The 21947-nt window shown below is 35.0% G+C and overlaps 2 protein-coding genes across 4 annotated transcripts; one reads left to right on the top strand and one right to left on the bottom strand.

Annotated features, from left to right (window-relative positions):
- The first annotated feature begins 1742 nt into the window (after nucleotides 1-1742).
- Nucleotides 1743-19760, top strand: LOC102603538 (pentatricopeptide repeat-containing protein At5g10690). 3 transcript variants are annotated; one of them, XR_001474384.1, is made up of 15 exons: nucleotides 1743-2197; nucleotides 3554-3736; nucleotides 3865-3997; nucleotides 7249-7346; nucleotides 7462-7623; nucleotides 7725-7793; nucleotides 8150-8285; nucleotides 11236-11468; nucleotides 13323-13400; nucleotides 14511-14579; nucleotides 15161-15337; nucleotides 18094-18252; nucleotides 18543-18664; nucleotides 18974-19036; nucleotides 19678-19760. XR_001474384.1 is itself a non-coding variant. In XM_006355121.2 (12 exons), exons 1-12 carry the CDS (start codon nucleotides 1898-1900, stop codon nucleotides 18367-18369), a joined length of 1914 nt encoding a protein of 637 aa, XP_006355183.1. In that variant the 5' UTR covers nucleotides 1743-1897; the 3' UTR covers nucleotides 18370-18526. The 3 variants fall into 3 exon arrangements, 1 of the variants encoding a protein (XP_006355183.1); XR_001474383.1 differs by having other exon boundaries at nucleotides 18543-19036; XM_006355121.2 differs by lacking the exons at nucleotides 18543-18664; nucleotides 18974-19036; nucleotides 19678-19760 and having other exon boundaries at nucleotides 18094-18526.
- LOC102603197 (TNF receptor-associated factor family protein DDB_G0272098) lies at nucleotides 19043-21112 on the bottom strand. The gene has a single exon (XM_006355120.2). It carries the CDS (start codon nucleotides 20788-20790, stop codon nucleotides 19522-19524), a length of 1269 nt encoding a protein of 422 aa, XP_006355182.1. The 5' UTR covers nucleotides 20791-21112; the 3' UTR covers nucleotides 19043-19521.
- Between the last annotated feature and the right edge of the window lie 835 nt (nucleotides 21113-21947).

Consider the following 21947-nt stretch of genomic DNA (forward strand, 5'->3'; position numbering starts at 1 on the left):
TTTTAATTTTTTTTAAGTATAAAAACCTTAAATTAATCAACTTTTTATCATGTTAACTACTTTAAGGGTATTTCAGACATTTTGATAAAAAAAAGTATTTATCAGCACTTATTTGCCAAACACATCAACAACTTTTTTTTCAACTGCAGCACTTTTATCCAAACACATAACTACTTATTTTAAAAATAAGTTTCAGCACTTTAAAAAGTTATTTTTTAAAAGTTACTTTTTTTAAGTTAATCCAAACGGGCTCTCAATCAATCTTCTGGAGATCTTTTTGTGATTTTATTTAGTCAGGCACATAAAAAAAATAAATTACGATTTGAAATAAATTCAAAACATTTGACAATAATGAGGGACAAACAAATCTAATCAATGGTCTCTATTTCTTGGCATTTGTTTGTGCAATTTGATGGGACCTAAAAAGCATCTAGGCTTTGGATTTTTACTTTTGCGTATACATGAATGACAAAGTACGGTTATTTTGTGGAAAAATAATTTAACAAGATTCTGATTCTCAAGTATTTTTGGTGCAATATTTAATGGAAAAGTTTGACATTTATATTTAATCTAGGGAAAAAGGTCTGAAATATATTTGAATTTTGACCGAAATTGTTGTAACAATATCGAACTTTGAAAATGATATGTTACCTCATGCACTATTTAATAGTGTATTTTAAAGGTATATATGCGCCCACGTGGACATCATAAATATTGCATCATCATAAATAGTAACGTGTCCACGTGGGCACATATATTTCTTTAAAATACACTATTAAATAGTGCAGGGGTAAAATGTCCTCCATAAAGTATGGTATCGTAACAACAATTTCAGTCAAAGTTAAAGTATTTTTCACACCATTTTCCCTTTAATCTATCATAAAAATTCTCAAGTTGGCCTTTTACATTAGGAAAAAGAGTCTGAAAAATACCCCAACTTTGACCGAATTTGCTATTACGATACCAAACTTTCATGAGGATCTATTACCCTCCTAGACTATTTAATACCATAAATTGTAAAATGTTACTTTATTTTTCCATAATATTTCCAATTTTTATTTTTTCACCCCCCTACCACAATTAAAAATATTTTCTCAAAAATATTTTTCATTCAAAAATCAAGCACTTAAAAATCTTTTTTGAAAAATATTTTCTACTCACCAACCAAACATGAGAAAATAAGTCAAAAATCTACTTGTTTTCCAGGAAATCATTTTCTAGGAAAACATTTTCCTTCAGACCAAACACACCCATAGTGAATACAAAAATATTAGAAACACCCCTAAACTTCACACAATTATTAGTTTCATTTTAAAATTATATTAATAATCTTAAAAATATTTATTTATTTGATTAATTAAACTTAAATAACTCCCGATCTTCCAACATGAGTAAAATACACCTTTAAAATGACAAGTTTTGAGGCATTTTCAACATTTCTCTCGATTTTTTATTAAAAGTTTCATGCTCCTACAAGAGTTTGAGACTACTGCGTCATGTGACATATCAAATACTCCCTCTGTTCCAATTTATGTGACTTATTTTCCTTTTTAGTCAGTCCCAAAAAGAATGATACATTTCTATATTAAATAACAATTTAACTATAAAATATTTATTTTACCCTTAATGAAATGATTTAACTTTAACTAAGTTAAATGAAAAGAACGAGTTAACTTTAACCTACTCTAGAAAATGTACATACAAAGGGAATAAGCCAGAAAGAAAAAGTAATGGATATGTAGATGATATAAAATATTGGGAATCCTCCATTTACCCGCCAATTGTCCTTCTCTCTTCCACATTATCCATTAATCCCCAATTCCTTCTAAAACCTCTCACACACCAACCGAACCTCCGATTTCTCCCAGAATTTCAGCCGCTGATCAAATGTGGAGCAATGGTTAGTCTTCCTGTGAACCAAAGTCGTTCAAAGATGCATCAGTTTCAAGCCTTACCTGCTCATATTCATGGAGATATGGTTGTACTGTTTCCTTCCAGAAAATGCTGGCAGCAACAGAAACAACACCATTTTCAGAGACCGGCATTGTCTTCTTCTTCTTCTTCCTCGCCGGTGTCTGGCCGTCAGTCCAGAAGGTATTATTTGGGCAGATTCAAAAGACGCTTCCGTTCTGAACCTAATCTAAAACCACTCACTTCCCGTATTGTTGATCTCACTCGCAGAAGGCAACTTCATCAGGTCTCTCTCGAATTAGAACATAGGGTTATTTTTCCTCAATTTACGCTCTTACTGTTTTAATTGAAGAAATGCCTTTAACTTTTAAATTAGAGAAAAAATTTATGGAGACTACTTAATATTTGTATTAATTTCAAAACAAGTTGGTCAAAACATTTGCTTCTTTCAAAGAGTGGATATACTGCTAGTCCAAGTACTAAGAAGAAATGCTTTCACAGTAGAAGTACTTCTTAATGCTAGAATTGATAAGACTTATCATTGTTATGTTGCAGTTCTACCCTGTTATAAAACTTTGACAAGCAGCCTATAGCACGATAACATTAACTAGCTATTGTTGTTTTCTTCTCCTATGGTTATGCCTAGTTTTTGTAGTACATAATCCTAAACTATCTTCTACCACTCCAAACATTTCAATCTTCAAGTGGCAGATTCTCGAGTGCCACTCAGCTGATAATTTGGACAGTTATGTGCGAGATGTCCCAAGGCATTTTAAAGATTTACCGGACAGATGTCCGTTACATAAAACGTGCATGAAGATCTATCAAAAGTTTGAACTTTTTCCCCATAATCGACTTAGAAGGTTTAGAGCCCACGTTACACTAAGGGAGTTCTAACCTGTCTTTTAAAATGTTGACAGTCTTAGCATCTTTTTATTACAAAAGCGTATCCAGGATTGCGGGATGATGAGTGCACTATTATGAAAATGTGGATCTAATTGGTTTGACATTTAGGTTCTTATCATTGAAAACAGTTAAAATTTTAAAATTATAGGTCCAAAATTGAAATATTTAATTAATTAAAACGCCAAAAGTACTATCAATAACCACTTAGGGATGTGTTACCCAATTTTAGAAAGAAAAATAAAACAAGATAGATATAAAAGTTAAATTTCTAACCTCACTGAGAGGTTCACCCAATCATCATCGCATTATATGATACTTCGAGTGTGGGTTCACACATTTTTATTTAACAAATTTTTTAAAAATATAACGCTGCTATATATGATTTCGAGAGGGGAGCATGGGTTCACGTGAACCCGGTGACCCCCTCCTGCATACGCCTCTGTCTTTACCTCAACTTTTTAATCATTAGACTAACAATTCATTGGCACTCGGACTTAAATCTACCTGAAGCATAATCTTGGGTATAAATTATTATCTTTTTGTAGCTTGAATGTTTGAATTTCTTTTATGAAGCATAATTAGTGTCTCCTTGCTTTGTATGCACCTTTATGTACTCACAGGTCACCAAGAAAATGTAAAACAATGCCGTAGTACAAAACTAAATTGAACTGTTAATTGACATACTTGATTTTCAAACAACTTGTTTTAACTCTCAAAATTGCTCATTGATCTCTAGATTTTTGTGGAAATTGAGATTGCGAAGAAGCGACATGGACAGTTGAATACCATTATTATGAATGCAGTGATGCAGGCTTGTGTTCATTGTGCTGATATAGAATCTGCCTTGAGGGTCTTTGATGAAATGTCAGGCCCAGAGGGTTGTGGTGTTGATAATATCACTTATGCTACACTTCTAAAGGTATTTGTAACACGGTGGTTTCCGTATATTTATTTTAAAAGCTGTAGCCTGTGAGTTGGTTATAGCCTGTAATAGTGGAAATTGAAGTATTCAACATATCTATGCATGTTTAATATGTTTCCTGGTAGGGTTTGGGTGATGCCCGAAGAATTGATCAAGCATTTCAATTACTTGAGGCTGTTGAACAAGGTACTGCTGCAGGAAGTCCAAAACTTTCGCCGCCTCTTGTTAGAGGTCTACTGAATTCTCTAATTGAAGCAGGTTAGTTTGTTCTCGGAGTAAATGGAATTTCATTACATGCTTTTATTGTTCTCCGAGATTATATTGCTGGTGAAAAATTTGGAGGCTGTAGGAGTAGGACTAACCCCTTATCGATATTGGATATCACTACTTAAAGAAGGATGGTAATTCCACGACATCTGAGCTATAAAATTGTAGAGGATTTGTATTACCATATCATATGTTTCTGAACCAATGCTTTTCTCTTCCTAGTTGATTGTTAGATTTTCCTAACCAAAGGTATCAAGTTCAAATGAGATTGTGATTGGAGTTTTTTTGATAAGTAAGTGAACATATGAATTCTGCTGTCCCAAAAATGCACCGGTCCATAGGTGTGGAACTATGGCAAGTGAAGGTGTTAAGAGATGGGTAAACCTAAAATTACACAGAAGGAAGTGATCTCGAAAGACCTACAAATGCTTGGCATCAATACAAACTTAGCTAAAGATTGAACATGATGGAAGTAAAAGATCCATATAGGTGATAACTACTAGCTGAGGATAGGTTTTAGACTTGTTAGAGAACTTCTAATAATATTATTGTTAGTGAATTTATATATTTTTTTAAAATTATTCTTGATAAAAATTATTATTATTATTTATGTATATATTAACTTATTTTTCACTTTTATTTTATTTAGTTTGATGATGATATGACATGAGCTTAAATGAAAAATAGGGATTCATATAGCTGGCCCCAACTTGGTTGAAACTGAGGTGATCAGTTAAGTGATTTCATTGATAATATCAAGGTCACTGAGGCGTAGTTGTGGTTGTTGTAAGTAAGTCGAACATTTTGTTGAAATATAGAAGCACACAAATTGTGCTGTAGCTTACATCTAAGGTTGCGCAACGGACCGGAACGGAACGGGACGGTTTGACCGGTACTGGGATGAACCGGACCGGAATTACCGGGACGGATACTCGGTTCCGTCCCGTCCCACTATATACCGGGATGGAACCGGAATGGACCGGAACGGACCAGAATGGAACGGGATGGGATAAACGGGACGACACATCTAGCTATTTCAAAAAATGATAAAATTTTTTAGTTATTTTGATTTTTTGAATTACGAAAATATGAATGTTTTTTTATTTTTCTAAGTTTAAACTTTAAATTAATAGTTTTGAAATTTATAAATTATAATGTAATTTTACTTAAGTTTATTTTAAAGATATTTTTTTTTAATTTTTACCAATTAATTTTACAAGTTAAGTTTAATAAAGTTTTTTTAAAAAGTTTTTTAGCTTAGTTTTCAAATTTCAAGATTTGAATCTTTAGAAGTTTATAAGTTATTACTTATTAATATGTTATAACTTATAAGTTATATTTATAACTTGTAATTTATATAACTTAAGTTTGTAATTTAAAAATAAAAATAAAAATAAAAATAAGGATAAAACAATGACACAATCACAAAATTTAAAAAATATCAATCCAATTTATTTAAATTTGTATTACAAATTACAATTACAATTTACAACTATTAGTAGAGTGCATAATTTACGCAGCCACCTTCTAGGAAGGGTTCTGTTTCAACTAAGCCTCAAGAAAAACAAGCCATTTTAAAACGTAGAAAGTACTACTTAATAAATATATTGTTTCATGTTTCTCACTCAATGCGTTCGATATGTGTTTTGAAATATCAACTAACTTGAATTATTGCACAAACTCATTAAAAGTAAGGGCGGATCAATATCATTGATGATCTAAAGCCAAATTGCAATTTATTTTATTTTTTTCAAAGAAAAATTATAAATATAATTTTTATTTAAAGTCTGTTTTCTAACTTTTTAAAACTAAAGTTATAAATAATTATTTTATAATCAACTTGATCTTCTAATATTATTTTTTCTTCAATTAGTAAAATAGTAGCAATCTATTCAACATTTTTTTTCAAACATTTCAAATATCAAACATTGGGAAAGTTATATATATATATTTTATATATAAATTATAATATAAAATATAAATTAATTAATAAAAAATAATTAACCGGAACCGGAATAAACCGGTACCGGTACACCGGTATCAAATCGTGATACCGTTCCGTCCTGTGTACCGGTTCACGGTGTCCCGTTCCGTCCCGAAGACTACCGGACCGGAACGAACCGGAATGGTACCGGAACGGTACCGGTATAACCTGGTCCGGTGACCAGTCTTACTTACATCTGGATCCTTACAAAAAGAAATAGGTTCTGTATCTAGGAACCTTCCAAAAAAACTTCAGTTCCTATCTAGTCTAAACTGAGGGTAAACTTAGGACATCTTAGAAAGCTACATACATCATATACATTCTGTATTTTGCACCAAAATTTTCCTCTTCTAAAATATGCGGAAGATTTGGGGTCTTGAAAGTTAGTCTTCTTATCTCTGGTTCCTTGTGCAAATTCATAAATAAGTTCTAGGATATGCCCTTTGACTTCTAGGGCACCTTTTTCCATTTATAGTTTGTCAATGTGGTTATGTCTTCTGTGGATAGTGCCCTTCTTTGGAAAGAAACTAATTTTTGTGACATTACTTTAGTCACAGACACTTAGATTTTTTTCTTCAGGAGATTTCTTCACATCCTTTCACCTAGTGTAACTCCATCTCTAGCCTGCGTCCCTGTTCTTTGAGAGAATTCTTCTTCCTTTAATTCTCTACTTTCTGCCAACCTATATAAATCCAGTAACCTTGAAGGATGTCATTTTTCTTTTTTGATGATTCCCAAAGGTCTTGCTATTTCCTTCCTTCAATTAACATTGCTGACCTTTTGGCCAAACTGAAATTAGGTCTGTCATTGATTTTTGGAATTGTTTAGCATCTTTACATCATCTATACATAATTGTTTTTGGTGTAAACAATTATGTATAGATGATGTAGATCAAATAGTAGAACTGATAGGAAGCTTGTAAATTTTGTTTGGGTCATGGTTGTAATCCTTTTTGATGGTGGCCAGCATTTCCTCAATGCTGAAGAATACTACTTCCCAATTGTAAAAAAAATAAAATCTGAGATAGTTTTTCTAGCACTAGCCTCGTTGTAGTTTGTGGAAGAAAATAAAACAAGAGGAAAGACTCTTTATCATTCTTTACTTTCTATACTAACTTGTCATTTTATTTCCTTCTTTCTTCTTGAATGCTTTCCACACAAATGTCAGGTGGTGCTTTATTATTGGATATAGTTGTTTGTGTCAAGATTTATGTCTTGGCTTACTTAATACCTCCTTTACTTCTGCCTTTCTAGTGCAGGGGATCTACGCCGTGCTAATGGTCTTCTTGCACGATATGGTTTTGTATTTCACGAGGGCGGATATCCATCCGTCTTGGTCTACAACTTACTGATGAAGGTCTTCTGCTTACCCACAAGTTTAACTTCTGAATTTGTTGGATCTCTGCATTTATCATTCTTTATAAAAAAATCATACATCAAATTATTTCTCAGAGCCACTTCCTAAATTTCAGGGGTACATAAACACAGGTTGTCCTGAGGTAGCACTACGTTTGCATGATGAAATACTAAGACATGGACTGAACCTTGACAAGCTCACATATAATACACTAATCCTAGCATGTGTGGAGTCTGGAAAGTTGGATGTTGCAATGCAGTTCTTTGAGGGCATGAAGGTTTCATCTCTGAACTCGAAAGGCCAGTTTAGAGCTCATTATTTGCTCAGATGATGTTGCACACATAATTGTAATCTGAAATGTATATTTGACTGGTGCAGGACAGAGCACAAACTGTTGATGATGATGACATTTTACCGGATGTAGTTACCTACACTACGTTGCTGAAGGTGCGTGTGCATGATGCATTTTGTATACAGTTAAAAATCATCTTTTGGAACTCGTACTATGGAAATGAGATAAATAGGTCTCGGATAAAGTGAACAATAGTTGAGAGTCTGAGATGTTGTGCTATTGATCTTAATTCCTCTTTATTCTTATGAAGTTATATATCTTCACGTATACTATCTTTTCCATTAAATTTACAGTGTAGTAATTATTTCACCATTTAAGTATATGGTTTTAACGAAAGAGATTCAATTGAAACTTTGCCAGAAACCTGTACAGTCTTTCATTTAATATTGATGAGTTAGGTTCTCTACTGTCATTTCTTGTTAGTGTTTAGAATTTCTGCTCCTTTTTGTAGGGTTTTGGTCATGCCCAGGATCTTCTTTCAGTTCAAAAGATTGTCATAGAAATGAAATTATCCAACAACGTGCATATTGATCGAGTTGCTTACACTGCAATCATTGATGCCTTCTTGAACTGTGGGACAATAAAAGGTATGCTTTATGCAGATATTTCTAAAACTTCTACAACTCAGGGTTATAAAGTCTATTAAAAAAACTCATGTCAAGTCCAAATAATAATTAACATATGGTGGCTATCAATGGTGAAACTGAAGTAACATTTAACACAACATTGTCCATATTGAATCTTAGCATCTACAGATAAGGGTCTAAAAGGCATGGATACTAATTGCTTCCACAAGAAATTTACTATGTATGTCATGTGAATTCTTCTATCTATGTACAAGTATATCAGCTTTCTTTGAGTTTCCTCCACTTACAATTTGATGAACTGATTCAGGTCACAAAGACCAAAATGTTCAGTTTGGAAATCAGCTTTATTAGTTAATTGCTAAGTCTTTTTGAAACAAAATTTATAGATTTAGAAGTGACATATAAACTTACCGGGGACTATATGCCAATGTTGGGATAAGTGTGACATTTGGTAAACATCCTTCTTAGAAATTCCCTAATTCGCCTGAAATTATTTTTACCAGAGTAGTATGCAATAATATGGACATGAATAAGGCGGAATGGTTACAGAAATTCCATATAACCGTCCACAACTTTGTTGGGACCGAGTTGTCGTAGTTTTACAGAAATTATGTACAGAGCACTATTACCACAAGTTTTAGCATTGAGGAACTTTCAAGAACTATTTGAAAAGTTGGTGGTAGAAGAGAAATTTGTTTGACCTTTCGTAGGTCCAGTAAAAGAGGATACAGTGCCTATCCCTTAAGTCGCCTTAAATATACATTTGTTTCTATGACAAGTGAAAAATAACAACATACCCAGTATATTCCCACAAGTGGGGTCTGGGGAGGGTGGGGTGTACACGACCTTACCTCTAACTTGTGGGTTGAGAGGACAAGTGAAAAATAAACAAGACAAAAAATGTAAAAATACAACTGATAAAAGAAAGAAGATTAGCTTTCATATTTGACTTTTATCAGTTTACCTCCTCCTGTCTCTGCCTTAAGCCCTTACTGGCCAAACATATTCAGTGATCTGTTGAGAGGAGTTCATTATTTGAGTTCAGTGTTTCCCTGGTCTATGTTTAAGTCTTTGAAAGTGGTTTCTCTAAAACATCAGTGCTTGAAAAATGGAACCTTTTCATCATTGTTTTTTCCTATTTGATTTTCTGACAATCAGACCACATTTAAGTTTCAGAGTTTCTAGAAGTCAAAGAGGCTTAGTGGTTTAGAATTCAGATCTGTGTATCAGTCTTGAAAAGTTATCTAGTCAAATAATGAGCTTTCAGTTTAAGAAGCATGAGTTTTAAATAATGTAGCTAAAAGGCTGTTAGCTGGCAGATCAGGGAACATGAAATGGGATCTTAAGAACCTTCACAAGAAAGGTTGGACAAACTCCAATGTTCCATTAAGAATGTTAACTTCATATAACATGTCACTGAAAAATGCAGATAGACAATAGATCTGCTGTTTATTTGGTGATATCAGTAAGCGATTTCACATTTTTAATTCATTCAGTATCGAGAAAAAGAACTGTGCTAAGATTTTGATAAGTATGAAAAACTTGCTAGAGTGCAGAAAACATTGTTAAGTTTTGGTGGCAAGATTCTTTCTACAATGGTTAACTCTGTGACAAGTCTAAAGCATTTATGACAGTGAGGCTTCTGTCTGCATCAAGGTTGTACTTGAAAGAACAAAACTGTGAGCCCAATTGGGATCTGGGCTGAAATGGAGAGTATCACCTCTCACACAACAATACATCAGACATTTTTCTTGATCTAGTAATAACAACAATATACCAGACATGTACATGGTGCTTGTTGCTAGACCTCCTGGCTGTCACAGGTCAACCATTACTATATACAGAAGAAAGTATAAATAAGTCTTGACCACAGTTCATTCCATTGGCAGGCTGATATCTGGGGACTGTCCCACATTAATAAGCTAACTGAAGTGTAATTAACACCTTCATAAGAGTGAGGAGAATGTCAGTCCACAGAAGTGCCTTATATAATGGAAAAACTAACAATAGTGGGCAACTCTAGTAATACCTCTCATATTGCAAATAGATGCAGTCCATTACAATCTATCATCATTTATAGTATTGAGTATTGTCCATTTTGAAAGAATTAGTAATTGCTTAGGTATTTCTTGTTATTGGTATTATGGGTTCATGTAAATCAATTTTGGAATATATGCCAAATTCCTTTTTTTTTTCTCGCGCAGGAAAGAAAAAACCCATAGGAATCTGGAAAGTATTCCTAAATTCCTATACCTCTAGACTAATGACTTTTTGTCAGCATTAATTGGTTTATGTGTTTAGATTGCTAAACAAATTGATGCACAAAATTACTCCAGTGGGGCGAATTAATCTCTTAATGAAGTATGTTTTCTGTAGTATGAATATGCAGCATATCCATCTCTTATGAAGTTGAAGATCTCCATTTTTGTGGGGATTCATACGTCAATGCAGAAATCAATGTGCACTGTCGTGTTGTTTAATTCTCTTCCAAGTAGCTTATACAGTATTGTTTTTGCTGATAAGGCTTAAATTCCTCCTTGAATGACTGGAACTGCAAGTTGTAAATCCCTTGCTTAATTTATCCGTACTCACTATCCTGAATCTCACTCATGAATATACATGTTCTCCTTTGTGTCCTGCATTATAGTTATCCATCTTATATTTTCCGATGCATGGATGACTTCAATAAAAGAAAGAAAGTAGATTTTGATAGTTCAAAAGAAAGAAAAAAAGTAGATTTACAGTGCAACTTGATCAATAATCTCGTACCATCAAAAATTTGCTTTTGTCATTATAATGTGCAATTTTAACTAATTAAAGAAAAGAGTATGTAAGTTATAACTTATAACTGTGTTGATTATTCTCAAGAAAACACTATAACAGCGTTGATGGATTTTCTGCTACCTCCACTGTCACTTTGCATATTGAATATTTGTGCACAATATGATAGGCGCTCTGACTGTGTATGGGGAACTACTAAAGAAAGCTGGAGAAGATTCTAGCTTGAGGCCAAAGCCTCATCTTTTTCTTGCTCTGATGCGCGCTTTTGCTGTTAGAGGAGAGTATGAAATGGTTAAAAAACTGCATGGACGCATGTGGCTGGATTCATCCGGAACAATCACCTCTAAAGTTAATGAAGAGGCTGATCATCTCCTAATGGAGGCAGCATTGAGCAATGGACAGGTACTTTCTGCATACACTTGGTCTTGATCTTGACGTTCTTATACACCAGCTCAGGTAAGTCTGGACAACAATATATGTTCCACTTTCCCTGGAAATCATCTTACTGGACTGTTCTATATGTTCCACTTTTATGGAAATCATTGACATTGTTCTTGATTTATGAAAAGAGGTTACACTTAGTGCTGTGGACAAAATTACTTTATCAATTGAAAACTAGGCAAAATAAATTGGAGAAATCAAATTTTGTGGAGGTGAAACTGTGAAAGGAGGATAATCCCTCCCAGATTTTTCTGCCAGAATCATTGATTTTTGGCCAGAATCGAAGATCCTGCTTTCAATTCCCAGTGTTTCGTTAGAGTTTTCCTCCCTTGCTTTCTCCATCACAGAGATTGCTTGCAGAGTCCCCCCTTGCACTGCTTCTATTACTGAGTTTCAAGACTTATGGCACCTTAAATGAGCTTTTGTCTCAACACTGGGACAAACTGTTATTGACTGCTTCACGTATCTACTGTATTATGGTTAGCTTGGAAACATTAAAGGAAGACCATCATCCAGTGGAGTGAAAAGCAGTTAGAAAGTGGTCGCTTCACTGCTTAAAGCAAGGTGAGGCGAGCAAGTAGCGCTTCTAGGGTGTTAGGCAACGCGACTTCAATGAAGCAGTCACTTCTTGGACAGAAGCGAGACTCTATCCGTGTACAAGCAGATCAGGATATTATGTCACTCGTGACTGACCGGTTTATGTAGTATCTAGTATTTAGTACTAGGACTACCGCCGTGGTTCAAGCTTTTTTCATCCCTTTGACCTTTGGGTTTCGTGTTTAAACAAGTTCTTCGTTATGATAGTGGTAATACCTTCAGTATTGCAACTTTCAAGATTGTCTGAGATAGCAACTAAATAACAGTAATTTATTTCTCCTTTTTCTTTCTGGGCTAAATCAGTTTTAGCAATTTTCTGACCATCGTGTAGGCATTTTCTAACTTAACCTGAGCAAATAGTGGATCCTATTAACTGGATTTCTCTTAATGTCTAAACCTAGACATTTTCTACTTAACTTGAGCAGATAGTGGATACTATTATCTGGTTATTTCTCTTAATGTCTAAACCCTTTTTGTCATTAAATAATCCATTTTTTCTTTTGAAAATCATGAGTGGTAACAACAAGCAGTTGCTATATGAAGTGTTCGCAGAAGCTCATTTATTTGTTTCGGCATGAATTTATCGTTGTTCTTCCTCTATTATACATTCTGGTTTTTCATTGATTGGCTTTCTGGTTGGTTGCTCAAACTGATATTAAAATACTATTCTTCTTTTTTGATAATGGTAACTTTTAAAATAATATGCTTCTACTTTTTAAGCCTTTTGTTTTTTGTTCAATTCTGTGAACCATCTCATCTAAATGATTAAGTTTATATATTTTCCTTAGGTCTGCAACACGCCTCTTGTGACCTATTTTTTTCCCTTGAATCAAGCGCGTGAAAATATTTTTATTGATGGGTTAGCAGTGAGACTTGAACTTAGGACCTCTGTTCGTAACGGTATCAAGTTGGATTGTATGAAGCACTTTATCTAAAAATCTTAACTTGTATATAAATATTTTAGGTTTGCAACACTGTATTTCCACCCATTTGACTTCCAACAACCTTGCATCAATATAATTTACATGTTTTTATGAGATCAGTCAGCTATTCTACTTGTTATATCTTATCTTTAAAGTTTAAATATGTTTCAAAAAGAGCACTTCTCATGTCTTGGATCCACCATATTGTATATAATTTTTTTTTACTATAAATACCTTTGCTAATTTTTTTCCAATGAGTATCTATGCTAATTGTTGCTCAACTGGCCTTTTTCAGTTGGATTTGGCCCTACAATACATGAAAGGCAATGTTGAGAAATGGAAGAAAATACCATGGGCTAGTCGGGGTGGAATGGTAAGCCTTAGTCTCTAATAATTTCATTTATTTGAGTTTCAATAATACAATTACTTTGCTCCTTTTTTCTTGATAACCCAATTTACTTGGCTCCTTTATGATATGCTAGATTCGATTTGTGCTTAAGCTTAGCGTTTTTCAACTTCATGAGGCACATGTAGTGCCAACCTTTCCAAACTAAGGGCTCTAGAAATGGCACTGGGATTTATCCAAGCAATCATATCTATATAGTGGTAGATGGTATTCTACATGTCATCCTTGACAGCTCTCCACATAAAATAGAAACTTAGAGTTAAAAAAATCACAGTAAATCTGTCTGGAGCTGGAACTTTGTTCCCTTGGAATCTTTTTGGCTGTCATCTCTAACAAATCTATGTTGGGGACAGTATGAAACTGGGGTTTCCAGCAACCTGTGAGAAGTGGCCACTGTGCAACAAGTATGCCACCCCTCTTCCCTGGATCCACATCTTGAAACAAGGGAGCGAAATATAACATATGGAGGTTCATGAAGTCCACGTAGAATTGAGGCAAGATCAGAAACAACTATCCTGATACATTGATTGAGAGGACTAAGAGTCTAAGACTTCCAAGTTCTTCTCAGCCTCATAAGAGAAGCTGAGATACGTCGAAGTGCTAGATACACAATACTTTCTCATTCAAGCTGTAGTTTCTAATGCTTTCAGGTAGTTTAGGATTAAAAGCTTTTATATCTTAAACACATTAGTTTGCCAATATTGAAGGATCTTCGTCATATTTTTTTGAGCGATTAATTCTCCTGTCATTCCTTGGTATAGAGATTTATCAATTGAATCAGAGATGGGTTTTTTTTTTCTTTCTAATCTTTAGATCTTATGCAGTGTCTTAGAATCCATAAGATATATTCACATAAACTAGGGTAAGAGTGTGTAGATTTCAAGCAAACCAGGCAACCATAAGCTTAGAGACATCGAATAGCTTTTTTTTTTGTTGTTCCTTTTCTCCCTTTAGTTTCAGGTGTTCCTTCTGTTTGATGTTTCACATGGTACTTGTTTTGATCCTTGGACTTCCTATTGATATCTGTTTCATATCTTTCATGCCACCTACCTATATTACAGTTTAATACTATTGCAGGTTGCTCTGCGAATTGAAGCATTACTTGGTTGCAGTGTTTCTATATTTAGTCCTTTCATACTACCACAGGTACACAATCCCATTTTGCACTCTCAGAACCATTGATGTCAACTAATTCCTTTGTTTGCCAGGCAAGCACTGTATTTCTACTTATGGTAGAGATGAGCTTTCATTACTTCTTCTGTTTCAAATACTCATCACTATGGTATTTGTAATATTTGCTTTTCTGCTCTGAGACTGAGTTTGTGTGGAGAATTAGGTAAGTGCAGTAGAAGCTGAGTTTGTGCCATAGATTGCTCTAAAGATAATAGAAGTTGACCATGTTCAGTCTGATCGTAGTGTTGTTTGGTATTATTTGGTTTATATGTATATTAACTACTGGTTACTAATATTTCACTATTTTTGCTGTCAATATTTCTCTTTTCTTAATATTTTCACTAGAGCTTCTTTCACCTTGTATTTTTTGAACCTGTTTTGAAATATTTTTCTTGAGGGGAGGGTCTATCAGAAACAACCTCTCTGCCTCACAAGGTATGGGTAAAGTCTGCGGACACTCTACCTTCCCTAGACCTCACTTGTGAGATCACGTTTGAGTATGTTGTTGTAATATGAACTATTGATAGGACAATTTCGTCTTTTTCCTGGTACAGGTGTCAGTACGTGATACTATTGAGCATATCATGGTTCCATTTACTGAAGCACAGCCTCTGCAAGCTACCCTGAAACTAAAGCAAGTCGTCATGCGTTTCTTCAAGGATTCGACTGTTCCAGTCATAGATGATTGGGGAAGTTGTGTTGGAATACTGCATTGTGAAGACTGCAATGAGGTACTTTATCTTCGACCTCTATGATCTATTTGGCTATCTTTATTAACTGCATGACTCTATTCTCTAGTTTGTCTCGGTGTGCTTCTGAAACATTATACACTCTTCTACCGCTACAACTCTACCTTCGTAATATCTTTATCATTTGGTTACATTGACATTGTATGTTTGAGGTGTTGTAGAGATTATTTATCTATTAGCAGCTTGCTTGTGAATTTTATCCCTGATGTGGCAATCTGATTATCACCATGTTCATGCCAGATAATAAGATTATATATCCTTAAGAACATAGAGTTTTTAGTGATGAACGATTGAATTAGCTGTGGGCAGGGATTGAATTAGCTGAAAAGGGGTTTATGTAAATGTTAGAGTGGGTAAAAGTCCCACATTGGTTGGGGAATGGACTGGTGGTCTCCTTATATGGACTTGGGCAATCCTCCTCTCATGAGCTAGCTTTTGGGGTTGAGTTAGGCCCAGGTGCCATATCTTTACAATAAATAAGAAAAATTTGGGATTTTAAAAATATGTCATTAGTACTCTAATTACAAAAGAGTTCCTCCTACCCAATTTTTAAAACTTGAGTTTTAGACTCTGAAATAAAAGCCTCAAAAGGCTCTTTTAATTCAATTCCCCTACTATGTCTCAATTAGCAAGTCATAGGACATTTTTTCAAGATGGTGCACGGTTCCCAGTTACTACTTAAGTGACTCCTTCTTTAACGACTTCATCCAGTCAATGACATCCTTGCAGACTGACAAGAGCCTTTCTCTGGATACTAATAGAACACAAGCCAAGGAATTGTCATTTTTCTAACCCAAGGAACTAAGCAGGAAAACAGAAGCACCTCTTATTAATTCTCTCTATTTGGGCTCCCGGTCCACGCTCCAATCAGGTCTGGACATGAAGGGGGGTGTTAGAGTGGGTAAAAGTCCCACATTGGTTGGGGAATGGACTGGTGGTCTCTTTATATGGTCTTGGGCAATCCTCCCCTCATGAGCTAGCTTTTGGGGTTGAGTTAGGCCCAGGTGCCATATCTTTACAATAAATAAGAAAAATTTGGGATTTTAAAAATATGTCATTAGTACTCTAATTACAAAAGAGTTCCTCCTACCCAATTTTTAAAACTTGAGTTTTAGACTCTGAAATAAAAGCCTCAAAAGGCTCTTTTAATTCAATTCCCCTACTATGTCTCAATTAGCAAGTCATAGGACATTTTTTCAAGATGGTGCACGGTTCCCAGTTACTACTTAAGTGACTCCTTCTTTAACGACTTCATCCAGTCAATGACATCCTTGCAGACTGACAAGAGCCTTTCTCTGGATACTAATAGAACACAAGCCAAGGAATTGTCATTTTTCTAACCCAAGGAACTAAGCAGGAAAACAGAAGCACCTCTTATTAATTCTGCATTGTTCATCCTTACACTTTCTCCAACTTCAACGGAGAGGAAATTATGGTCAGTCCTGACAGATGAAGTCAACCTACTTGAAAATGACTGGTTGATCTTATCCAGACAGTTTGAAAAAATAGAAGTGACTAAGGTGGGAAGTATTGGTCTTCATTTCAAGCAATTATCAATCTACCTCACATAGAGATGGAGTTATCTGCTTCTACATGACATCAAACTCCAGAAGACTAGTATATGAGAGAGTTCAATAGTGGATCAGACGATGAAAGCTGCTTAAGATTGTGACATATTAGAATAGATATCTACTGCTCAATGCACAGGTTCAAAGAGTGCAGCTAGTTCAATGTGAAGAAGATATGCAGAAGCATCATTAATGTGTGGGTCCATAGTTGAGATTTGAATCTGAAGAAAAATAGCAACTAAGGTAGTGTTGTGAATGGCAACAGGATTGTCTTCTGGAAAGAGATATAGATTGGACAAGAGAATTTAATGAGTACGTATCCATAACGTTTCTCCCTCTCTACCAATTCAGATGCAACAGTTGCTGACATGAGGTCCCCCTAAGGTGGAACATCTCTTGTAAAAGACACGTGAATGACTGGGAAGTGGAGAGAGTGGCAGAGCTTTTGCAAAACTGAAGTGGGTTTGCAGGTGTTTCCCCAGAACCTGATACTATAAAGCAGAAGCATGACAATGATGGTAAATTCACTATTAACAGGCTGTATAGGAAGGAACTGAAGGTGCAGCCAGGCTACAAATCAGTCCCCTGGAAACAGATCTGGAAAAAGCCTGGCCCCAAACAAGGTAACATGTTTTACGTGGTTGGTAGGGAGGAGAGCTTGCATCACTCCGTGAAGGTTATAAAGGAGAGGATTCCGTATAGCATCTAGGTGTTTACTGTGCAATGAGGCTGAGAAAACTAACAAGAGTGTTGCAAAGCCACTTCACAAATTTGGGCTTAATCTCTAATCTCTCTGACACTAGGTAGAAGATAAATGACCAATGACCATCAGATTACTAAGATTTAAATATAAAGACAGCAATCCTAGAGCGAAGACACTGCTATGTGGTTGGCATTTTCTCAGTTCCACTCCTTTGTTTAACTTCAGACTGCATGGACTATTTCTCATCCTTCATTCTGTTTGCTGTTCATGTGAAATTGATCTGAACTTGTTGTCTCAGAAAAATTGGCCGAGTTCATTGTGAAATGTAAAAGAAAAATAAAAACAGAAGCTAATATTCTAAATTCCTGTGTCCATTGCTTTATTGAGTAGTTAATTTGGTTGTCTGCTCAGAGATGTCACACTTGGGTTGCGGAGTTCTTCTAATGTTTTTATGCCTATTGTTGCAGCTGGATGCGCCACTTTCAGCCATGATGAGAAGTCCACCTCCTTCTGTGACAACCTCAACATCCATTGGTCGTGTTATTGATCTAATGCTAGAGAAGAAGTACAAAATGGTTATTGTCGCAAAATACGAAAATGTGCGCGGAATGTTTTACAGCTCCAGTGTAAGGGCTGTCGGAGTTTTTACGTCTGAACAGCTATATAAGCTTGCTCCAACTTCATCAGAGCTAAGCGTTCAATATTCTTCTGCCTGTAGAGAACCTATTGAAATTTGTAGATAGTATACCTTGAGAAAGAAATTTGCATGAACTTATTCTTTTTCCACTGTAGAGTAGGCTGTCATTTCTTTTGGGCTGCTAAGTTTTTCGTGTGTCACTTATCGCGTGCTAGATTGCAATACTATTGACTATGAATGGTTTGAGTATCTGTTCAACTTTATATGATGTTGGTGCAGGGTCTGACAGAAATATTCACAGTATATGGAAATTTTGGAGTTGTTGAGACAACTAAAAACTAAATGTGTTCCGTCTGTGGGTATGGACGAGCTTTGACTGTACCAGCATTTATGGAAAACAGGTTCCTCATTGTGCTTTTTAAAATGAGATGATCCCTAAATTCAATACGTTATCAGAACAGCCATCAAAGTATATAAATTTGAAAATTAAAAACACTACAAAGAAGTTGAAAATTCAACTTATGTATTCACTCTATCACCCTTCTATTTCTTTTTTCATTCTTTTCATGCACGATTTTGTATTTCTCAATAGTATATATTAGTGAAAAACCACTTGTGATGACAGTTTTGCTTATGTATTTACCGTTGGTCGAATTATAAGCCTAATTGCTAGAACTTCCACTTCAATATCTTGTTCAAATTTCTTCCAGTTCACATCCTGATATTCAATGTATCAACAAGATCAGAAAATTTCTTCAAAGAGCCTACAACAGGTATTGTAAATGGATTTCAACATATGTTTCTGATTTTTCAAGTTATTAGTTCCACTTATTATGAGCATGTTACCTATAGTTTCTAAAGTGTCTATTAAATAATAAAAATCTGCGGGGCTGCTGCGGTTACTCATGTTATATTGTGTCTGTTGTAAATAAAAGAGCTCATGCCATAAATTGCTAATGAAGAAATACATGTATCAGTCAATGATGTGTTAGTAGGCAAGGTTTTCTCTGCCTTCCAAGATATTGCATAACAAATTTGTCTCTTGCTGCCCTATTTTGTCATAATCATGTATATAGATGGTGTTAAACTTAGAAAACTAGCATAGAAAATAATTATTGCTCACTATTTCACATCATGTATGAAAAATAAAATTACAACTCCCACTTAAAGACTTCAATGCAGTACAGTATTGCTTTTGGAAAACTATAATAAGCATACAACAAGAGACGATTCACAAACTAAAACAATAGATGAGAACTCATTTGTGGTCTTGCCGGGAGATGACAGTTTCAAAAGCACCAGCCAGTGCTCTCACTTTGTTCTTCCTTTGCTCCCTAAGTTTGCTTGCAGTCTCTTCAATTACATTATTTGAAACCACAGATTCAATATACTTACCTTGCACCACGTGATGCAGAGATTTTGATGATGCAACATTCGTATTTTTCACTGGTTCTGCTTCTGTACTTTCTTCTACACCGACTTCAACTTGATTGGGACTGAGATTTTCAGTTTCTTCTACCATGGGAGTTTCTTTCTCTTGGTTTGTTTCTTCGTCCTCCTCTTTCGATTCTTGATTCTCCTCTGTTGCATTTATAATGGTTTCTTCTTTTTCCTTCTCTGATGAATCAGGTTCGCTAGGCTCATTGTTGATTTCTTCTGTTTCTTCAATTTTGATTTCTGGATTTTCCACTAGGGTGGCTGATTCATCTGGAGCGTTGATGTCCTCCAATTCAGCACTGTTTACATTTTCATTACTAAGCTCTTCAATATGATCCTCTGTGGCTGAATCATTTTCATTTTCATTCTCATTCTCATGCTCCCCTCCATCAGAATCAGCAATCATTTCATTGTCACTTATGGTCGTTTCCTTTTCAGTTTCGTGAGTTGTTAGTTCTTGATGATCCTCTGGCTCTGACTGTTCACCCTCATGAGAAATGACATTCTGAGCTATATCTGGAGAATTTGCTGTTACTGATGCTTTTGTAGTTGAACCACTAGCACTATCATGCTTCATGGTTGTGGTTGTGGTTGTGGTCGTCTTCTTTTTGGTCACTGGCCTAGAATTCAGGCCAGCACCGCGTTGTTTGCCAATGGCATCCTTACTAGTAGTAGTTTTTGATAATCTATCCAAAAGGGGTTTCTGAGAAGTGGAAGTCTTGGTTGATAAAGAAGACGATGAGCGAGGAATTCTCTCCTTAGGACTAGGGGAAATTCTGGTTTTTGGTGAGGAAGAATGCAGGGGAGGCTTGTTATCGAATGATCTTCTTCGAGCTAGATTAGAAGTTTTGGTACTGTGAGTGTTGTGCAGGTCACTTGAAGATGCAGACTTCTTAGCTTGAGTAATTGTTGATTTGAGGTAGCTAGGAACATTCTTGTTTAAAGAACTAGTTGTTGATGTTGGATCAACTTGTTTTCTAACAGGTGATGTTGTTTTTGATGTGTTTGTTATACTTCTTTGGTGATGTATTGGTGATGTTCCTCTCTTCTCCTTCCCTGCAGGAGCTGTCTCTCTTGCTCTTGTTGCCATTCTTTTTGCCTTTGTCTAGAATAGATTTTATATCTGCAAAACAAAAGAGATGTAACGTTTATTCAATAATAATGTTGGGAGTCGCCACCCCCAAATGGGCTCTACAGTGCGGGATCCAGATTTAGTTGGAGTTCCAATGTGGACACCGGTGGGAAATTAAGAAAGAAACTTTTATTCAATAACGATATATAAATTATTTAGTCGATCAAGTGACCTAGAAGATAATATGTTGAATACATGTACGGCTGCTTAAACTTGTTGAGGATTTTCACTTAGACATATGAACTCTTGGACGGACCTATCTTATTAGGGTGCATGTGCACTCGTTAACCTTAGAAAAACTATCATGTCTATTGGATTGGGGCATCTGGTCGTCATGCCCCTTAGGCACTGTTGGAAGCACTCAAATATTGAGTCCCCTTCTGTCTGAACTAAGATTTGTATCTATCGAACACTTCAATCGTATCTAATAAACACATCTTACACAAGTCTTAGGGTTAGCTTAGGTAAATGCTTCTTTTTCATTTATTTATTTTGTCCCCAATTCATGTAAAATGGTTACTTTTACGAATCTTCTTTAATTATTAACCAAAGCTTTAAAAAAAAAAAAAAAGAGGGCATGCAAATTACAACTACTACTTTGAAAATATATATACATTCACTACTAATTTATAAGAGGGACTAAGCACACACGTCTCGGTCGACATGTTTGCTTCCCGGAAATATCCACTAAGTTTGAGGATAATTTTGTCATTTTAAGTTTATGATGGCTGTTTGCAAATTAGGATTTTCAAAATATCACATGTGCCACATATATTATTTAAAAAGTACATTTAAAATATTATAAAAATAAATGACAGTAAAATTATAAAATTAAAATATATAAAATAATATATATTGGGCCCGAACTTGTCCAAGCTTTTGTACCTAGTTTTACAAATATAAGTATTAATTGCAACAAGCAGAAAATACACTTTAATAATTGATGACAAAAAGATCTCTTTTACCTTCTCAGCCACATCTTCAAAATGGAAAAGTGCATCTTTTTCTTTCTTTCTTTCATGCACTTTAAATCTTAGAAAAAAGACTTATCATAATTCTAACCTTCTCAATTCATTTTTCCTATCCTATACGAATAACACTAAAACATATTCAAT

The sequence above is a fragment of the Solanum tuberosum genome, unplaced genomic scaffold (assembly GCF_000226075.1).
Source record: "Solanum tuberosum cultivar DM 1-3 516 R44 unplaced genomic scaffold, SolTub_3.0 scf00191, whole genome shotgun sequence".
NCBI lineage: Eukaryota > Viridiplantae > Streptophyta > Magnoliopsida > Solanales > Solanaceae > Solanum > Solanum tuberosum.